Source organism: Mustela nigripes, chromosome 1 (genome assembly GCF_022355385.1).
Source record: "Mustela nigripes isolate SB6536 chromosome 1, MUSNIG.SB6536, whole genome shotgun sequence".
Lineage (NCBI taxonomy): Eukaryota > Metazoa > Chordata > Mammalia > Carnivora > Mustelidae > Mustela > Mustela nigripes.
Window position 1 is genome coordinate 14,885,012 of NC_081557.1, and position 8,546 is coordinate 14,893,557.

Sequence of the window (8,546 nt, forward strand, 5' to 3'; positions counted from 1 at the left end):
CATCCTCAATGGGAAAAAGCTTGCAGCCTTCCCGTTGAGATCAGGAACAAGACAAGGATGCCCACTTTCACCACTCTTGTTCAACTTAGTATTAGAAGTCCTAGCAACAGCAATCAGACAACAAAGAGAAATAAAAGGTATCCATATTTGCAATGAAAAAGTCTAACTCTCTTCGCAGACGACATGATTCTTTATATGGATAACCCAAAAGACTCCACCCCCAAACTACTAGAACCTCATACAGCAATTCAGCAACGTGGCAGGACACAAAGTCAATGTGCAGAAATCAGTGGCTTTCTTATACACTAACAATGAAAATACAGAAAGGGAAATTAGAGAATCGATTCCATTTACTATAGCTCCGAGGACCATAAGATACCTGGGAATAAACCTAACCAAAGAGGTAAAGGATCTGTATCCGAGGAACTACAGAACACTCATGAAAAAAATTGAAGAAGACACAAAAAGATGTAAGACCATTCCATGCTCTTGGATCAGAAGAATAAACATTGTTAAAATGTCAATACTGCCTAGAGCAATCTATACTTTTAATGCCATTCCAATCAAAATTCCACTGGTATTCTTCAAAGAGCTGGAGCAAATAATCCAAAAATTTTTATGGAATCAGAAGAGACCTCAAATCACTAAGGAAATGTTGAAAAACAAAAATATAGCTGGGTGCATCACGTTACCTGATTTCAAGCTTTATTACAAAGCTGTGATCACCAAGACAGCATGGTGCCGGCATAAAAACAGACACATAGACCAGTGGAACAGAGTAGAGAGCCCAGATATGGACCCTCAACTCTATGGTCAATTAATCTTCGACAAAACAGGAAAAAATATACAGTGGAAAAAAGTCTCTTCAATAAATGGTGCTGGGAAAACTGGACAGCTATAAGTAGAAGAATGAAACTCGACCATTCTCTTACACTGTACACAAAGATAAACTCAAAATGGATTACCATCTCTTTTATGGTCAACTGATTTTCTGCAAGAGTGCCAAAACCATCCAAGAGAAAAGAATAGTGTTTTCAGCAAATAGTTTAGCTAAACTAGATATTCAAAATCTAGTTATGCAAAAGAACACTAGATATGCAAAAGAAGGAAGGCAGGCATGCCTGGGTGGCTCAGTGGGTTACTGCTGTGGTTTCCACTCAGGTCATGATTCAGGGTATTTGGATCGAACCCCACATTGGGCTCTGGGCTCAAAAGGTATCCTGCTTCCCCCCTCACTCTCTGCTTATCTTTCTGACTACTTGTGATCTCTCTCTGTCTCTGTCCAATAAATAAATAAAATCTTAAAAAAAAAAGAATGAAGGAAAATCCCTAAATTACACTATAGACAAAATAAGCTCCAAATGAATCAAAGACTTAAGTATAAGAATAAAACTATAAAACGTTTAGAAGAAAAAGCTAATGATGTATTTTATCTTGGCTAGCTGAACACAACAACAAAAAAAATAAAATATAAATGAAATAAAAGTTTCGGGACATTACCTTAAAAAATTATTTCTTGAATATGACACCAAAAAAACACAAGTTATAGAATTAATTAATTAATTAATTAATTAAACTATCTCAAAATTTAAAATTTCTATGCATCAAGGTCACAATCAACAGAATGAAAGGCAATTCAAGGAATTCCTAAAACTCAATATCAACAAAAGGTAAATAAACATTTCTCCAAAAATATACATAAATGAGCAATGAGCAGCATCAAAAGATAGTCAACATCACTAAACACACTCATGCACACTGTCCATAACAATATTAAAATGTTGAAGCCACTGTGAAAGGCAATAAGAACTTCTTTATAAAGTTAACAATAATGACCAAGTGATCCAGCATTTCCACCTCTGGGAATGTAGCAAAAGCACTGGAAGTGGGGACTGGGAGAGATATGTGTACCCTCATGTCCATATCAGCATTAGTCATGATAGCCAAAATGTGTAGGCAACTCATGTGTCCATCAACATATGAATAAACAAAATGTGGAAAGCATACAGTGGAATATTATTCAGCATGGTAAAGGAAGAAATTTCTGACCCATGCTCAACACAGATATAGTCTGATGACATATTAAATGAAATAAACTGTGTATCGTCATGTCTTCTTCAGTACCTCCAGACACTGACAGTTTCTCTGAATATACTTTTATTGATTTATTTCAGCTATGTTGAAAATACAAGGTTTTATTATTTTTACTTGTATATATAATGATTCCACAATTCTAGTGCTTACTCAGTGCCTGTCACAATAATTAGGCTCAACTTTCCTTGTTTTTGATAAACTTGAAAGTTTTGAGGGGACTTAGTCTGATATTTTATATAAAACCCTCTATTTGGGGTTTGTTTGATATTTTATTCAAAATGGGACTGGGGTTATGGGTTACTGGGAGAAGAGTCACAGAGGCAAAGTGTCATTTGCATCGCATCATGCCAGTAGGTACATACTTTTATTGTGCCTCATCATCCTTGAGGTTAACCTTGATCACCTGGTTGAGGTAGTGTTTGCCACATTTGTACCACCTGCCGGATTCCACAGTGTGCCTTTTGGAAGGAATTCACCTGTGTACAGCCCACAAATAAGAGATTGAGTATTATCCTATAACCCTTTGAGAGCAGAATACCAACAAAATAATTAGGAATGTTTTAATGGAAAGTTTGTCTATTATTCCCTACTCATTAGCTATTTATTTAAGTGTTCATATCACTACAAGCTTGTGGATCTTTAAACTATGAGTTATATATCAATTTGTGTTATTTATTTTGTTGTTCAATTATTTTCTAGCTTTAGGCATTGTGAGGTATTTCCAGTGGCTCTTGTGTTCCTTTGGCATATTATCACTGTGGCAGTTGTGTGTGTGTGTGTGTGGTGTTACCACTTTTTTACCAGTTCATCTTGTACTTTCCCCACCTGAGACCTAGAATCAGCCTTTTACTTAAGAAGTCCTAATTAATTTTTTTGGATAAAGGTATCAGGAAACATGTCCTTCCACTAGATCACGAAATAATCACTGTTTTATTATTATTATTATTATTACTATTATTATTATTATTATTATCTTCTAGTCAAAACGTAATTTATGGCCCACATAAACACTTTAATTGCAAGAAGAGACCAAGTTTTCCCCCAAATCCATTAATACATGAGTGAACATTAAGTTCTTGTCACATCTAGCTCATGTGTCTTAATGAAAAGGGAATGAGCACTTTAGGGAATGACCTCCCCAGACTCCTTATTTTTTCATCACTCATGTTTAAATACTGCTGTAGGAAAGGCAGAAGACAAATATGTCCCTGTCAAAATTACAAGTGAGAATGGATATCAGAAAGTGTGAGAAGAATCCTGGACCAGCTTTGTCTTCTGGCATGCAGGTGAGAACCTGAGCCTCAGTGACATCAAAAGAGATCAGACAGAATTTTAAAAGCACTTTTTAAAATTCTCATTGGAGTAAAGAGACTGAATTACATTGAGAAGAAAAGAGAATGACTGAACATCCTACCCTTTGCATAAGCTCTTAACACAACTTGTGAGATTTGTGCTGGGGATTAACTTATTTGTATTTCATACTTAGACAAAATCCATCTAATCTATGACAAATGTGCACCTAACACATAAAAGACATTTGTGGAAGGATAGAAAGTTTAGGGAATTTTCTACAAGTGCTTGACAATCTAAACTGAGAAGATGGAGTAAAAGAAATACTCAGTAGGTCCTGGTGGAGAAAGAGGCAAATAAACATTGTATCTAGTCCAGTGTTCCAGGATGCTCCATGGAGATAATGATTTTACTTGGGATGTAGTAGGCTTCCCTATTCAGTGGTCACAGAGTACTGAAGGGCTGAACACTATTGGATGGTATTAAGAGGAGATTCTCTTAATTCTTTCATTTACTTTATGAATAGTTATTATTAAATATTTACATTTTTCTAGATCTTGAATTCAGCAGTGAACAGATAAATACTGCCTTCCTTATGGTGCTTCTTTAGAATGTATGCCACTCTTATATCTATTCTTATTTGAACCATACAAATCTTTCAGTCTGTATCTTTGTAAGATAGATGATAAATAATAGCTGATAGATGGAAATACAGATAGATTGATATACAATAGGTAGATAGATGATAGAAAGGTAGTAAATTGATAATAGATATATGGATGAATGGATAAACAGACATCGCTTTATAATACTTAATTGTTAGAATCCAGACAGGTTTTCACTCCTGTTTGCTGAAGAGTTGGACAAAGAACATATTTGGCAAACTCTTAAGAGTGTAGGGGAACATGAAGTTAATGGCAGTGTAGTGGGGGCATGATGTGGTAAAGACCCCTGAGCTCAGAACTGTCTCTACAGTGACTCATCCGCTTACACAGATATTTAAATCTTATTCTAACCCTAGAAATTTTGCTGTTTCTGCAGCCTGTGTCAGAATACAGTTGTTATGTACTAGTAATATGCCAAAGGCAATAATAAACCATCTACTAAGAGAAAGTCTTTAAAAAGCTTTATTTTGGTGCAGCGCCACTATGACAGATTTTCAACCACCAATGGGAATATTTTAAAAGGTAAGTCATCCTCCTAACTTTGATTCTAAGAAAACAATTCCCCCACCCTGAGGCCACACATATGCTATCTCCATACTCTTGTAAATACAATTAATTGATATCACTCTGTGTGTGTGTGTGTGTGTGTATGAGTGTGTGTGTGAGAGAGATTATTCTGCTGTTAAAGAAAATATTATCACCTTCAAGAGACAGTCCTGAATTCTGCCCCTTCACAACATATTTTAGAAACCATTGTATATATTTCCACTTCCCTTTGTTTGATGATTCCATAAAATACCATCCCTGAATCATTTAGCTTCCTTCTGGTGGGCATTGAAGTTGTTTCTTACCTTTGGTCAACATGGAAAGGATTGCTGTGATGATCCTCCAGCCTATGAGTGAGATTATTTGCAGCAAATGCAAACACTAGACCTGTGTCTATGTGACATTGAAATATCATCAATGCTAAAAATCACCCTCAGAGAAACTGTATCCCTTTAAACTCCTCCCAAGAATGTGTGGAATCAATTGTGTCCAACATCATTTTCAGAACTGTTTGTTAAGAGACATTTATCAAAACTGTCATTTTGTTAATCTAAGTGAAAAGATAAATAATTGAATTTGAATGGAATATATTTTTCTATGCAAGAAATTCATAATCATTTCACATTATTTCTAAAAAGAAAAGTTCCTTTGAGGTCAGTTCTTTTGCCCATTTTCATTTTAACTGTTCTGTGTGTGTGTGTGTGTGTGTGTGTGTGTGTGTGTGTGTGTATGTGATTTAATTAGATAGAGAGAGAACACAAAAGCAGGGCAAGGTACAGAGGAAGAGGGAGAGATAGAATCTTAAACAGGCTCCATCCCCAGCACAGTACCAAGTATGGGGCTGGATTCCAAAACCCCAAGATCATGACCTGAGTGGAAATCAAGAGTCAAATATGGATTGTGTTTTCAATCTTGAGATACATTTATATTTGAAAAATTATGCTTTTGTCTGAAATACATGTTGTTAATATACTTAAATTCCTTGACACTTATACATATAATTGTGTTATCATACGGGAAATATATGTGATGAAGACAGAAAAGGATTTTTTTTAGTTTGGCATATATAAATGAATATTCATTCCTTTCCTCTTTCTATCTTTTACTGAAGTCAGGGCATGGGACTTACAAGAACATATGTTCCAAAAATGATATGAAAAAGTTTTATCTATGACCTGGAGTTTCTTTAGCTCATTGTCTAAATCCCTGGTGCTTAAAATAACAGGAAATTTGAAACAATATTTTGATTTATGCCAAACATTCCCTATTTATCCTTTATTTTAGAATCAGTCTCTTTTTGTGCCTTAAGAAAATATGCAGAAAGACCAACCAAAATACTGGATGAGGTGAAGAATTCTACTTTGGACAACATAGGATAATGTAAAAAGTACAAAATGTTATGATAGAAGCTGAATTCACAACTATAAGCAACTATAAATTATAGAGAGCTAAAGTAAAAGGAAACAAATTTAGTCAAGGGAACTGATCAAAATAAACTTAATAATGGTCTAAATGAATTGACCAAACATTCACTGCTAAAGTATTTCTTATTTCTCTCTTGTCCTTTTTCTCTCTTTCCCTCACCCTGTCTCACTCTCTCTCTCTCATATGTTTCATTAAACAAACAAACAAATAACAAAAAAATTATTGAAGTTTCCATATCATTTATTGAATGTTCAGAATATTTACTAGAAGATACTTTATGAATATCTATCAAGTTCAAAAAAGTATGAAAGCACATTATGTATATCATGCATGAGTTTTCTCCTTTTTGCAACATTCTATCTTAATGGGTCCCTGATGTAAAATAAGGAAAGATATTCAGCCAAGAAAGATACTCTTTCATAATAAATTCATTTAGTTAATGTTTATTATACCTGAAGAATTGGCTATTTTCTCATTATTAATACATTTCCTTGTTTCCATAAGCAATCAGTTGAATAGATTGTGAATAAATATTATGATCCCTGCATTGTCCAAGGGAAAACAACACGGAAGATAAGGGATTACCCACTGGTAAGTGGCCCTTCCATGAACAAGCATATGAATTTGACCTCAAATGGAGTATTCATTTCCTCATATTTCTTTCTTTGCAGATTGTTTCTAACTTGCAATTTATCCACTTGGCCTGAAATAATGGAGCAAAATAACACTGTTACTGAGTTCATACTGCTAGGACTGACCCAAGATCCAATGAAAAAGAAAATGGTATTTGTAATTTTCTTCATTTTTTATTTGGGAACTGTGGTAGGGAATTTGCTCATTATTGTGACCATCAAGTCCAGCCGCACCCTTGGGAGCCCCATGTACTTTTTCCTATTTCATTTGTCCCTTGCTGATTCCTGCTTCTCAACTTCCACAGCCCCAAGACTAATTGTGGACTCACTCTCTGCACAAAGAACCATATCTTACCATGAGTGCATGACCCAAGTCTTTGCAATACATTTCTTTGGCTCCATGGAGGTCTTTGTTCTCATCCTCATGGCTATTGATCGCTATGTGGCTATATGTAAACCCTTACATTACCCAACCATCATGAGACGGCAGGTTTGCACAATCCTGATTGCTCTTGCATGGGTAGGAGCTTTTATCCATTCCATTACTGAGGTACTGCTGGCCTTTAAATTGCCTTTCTGTGGGCCCAATTTGATTAATCATTACTGCTGTGATTTGCAGCCCTTGCTGAAACTCGCATGCATGGACACGTATATGATCAACCTAGAATGGGTGTCTAACAGTGGGAGCATTTGCACAGGCAGTTTTGTGTTTCTGATGATTTCATACATTGTCATATTGCATTCACTGAGAAATCACAGTGCAGAAGGGAGGAGAAAAGCTCTCTCCACCTGCATTACTCATATCATCGTAGTAGTGATATTCTTTGGTCCATGTATATTCATATATGCACGCCCCCCAAGCACTTTCCCTATGGACAAGATGGTGTCCGTATTTTATACTATTGGAACCCCTTTCTTCAACCCATTCATCTACACTCTTAGGAATGCAGAAGTGAAAAATGCCATGAGAAAGCTATGCCATATCACATCTACCTCAGAAAGCAAGAGATGAAGTGAGGGTTTTGGTTGATTCTTTAATCTGTACAGATGTCAAATATAATAGTTTATATCCTCACTTGTCCAACATACTCTATTACAATGCGCCTGATTTCCTTAATTTTTACTGTACTTCTGCCCTCAAACTTGTACCTTCCCTCATAATACCAGCCAGGTTCTTACCTCTCCTGAGAGTTCACTTCTGACATTGTTGATTATGAAATCTTCACATTTCAGTCTACACTCTGGTTTGATAAGAAGAAAGATATTTATACAATTACAACTGTTCAAACAGTGAGTATTTATCAGTAAAAAAGAACATATTCTCTAAGATTTGTAATTCTCTCTGTAGAAAATTTCAAATAAGGTATCCTGCTTTCTCTTGAACACATCAGAGCAAAGGAATTAACTTTGTGTGTCAAGAATTATTTTTATTATATCATTCATTCATTTAAAATTTTCTCTAATGGTGAACCTCTCACCAAAAAGGTATATATATAATTTATTATTTATAATAAATTATTTTTACTATTCTCCTTATTTTTTCCTTTGATGATCAGGATAATTGAAGCATTATGTATGGGATTTTTTAAATATAGCATTACATGGCCTGAAGATATTCAGCTAAGTTGTATGAATTGTATATAGGAGCCACAAGAGAATTCTGCAACTCTAAAAGGAAAAGAAGCAAAATAATGTATGTTGTCAAAACTAAATAATAATTTAAAATACATCATAGTTAAAACATATTTTTTGAGATTGAGGTACAGAAGGGTAGAACCCAGTTTGAAAAGGGGAAGGGAAGCATGTTATTTCATTTACTGCTATGTTTTATGAATGGAATAAAAGAAAGTACCAGAGACATTCAGAAATACTCAATTGAATGTCTCCAGCTAAT

The 8,546-nt window shown here is 35.0% G+C and overlaps 1 protein-coding gene across 1 annotated transcript; it reads left to right on the plus strand.

Moving 5' to 3' along the window:
- Positions 1 to 6,731: 6,731 nt before the first annotated feature.
- LOC132010459 (olfactory receptor 4C11-like) lies at positions 6,732 to 7,664 on the plus strand. Its single transcript, XM_059388312.1, has one exon. The coding sequence runs from the start codon at positions 6,732 to 6,734 to the stop codon at positions 7,662 to 7,664; it is 933 nt and encodes a 310-aa protein (XP_059244295.1).
- Positions 7,665 to 8,546: the final 882 nt, after the last annotated feature.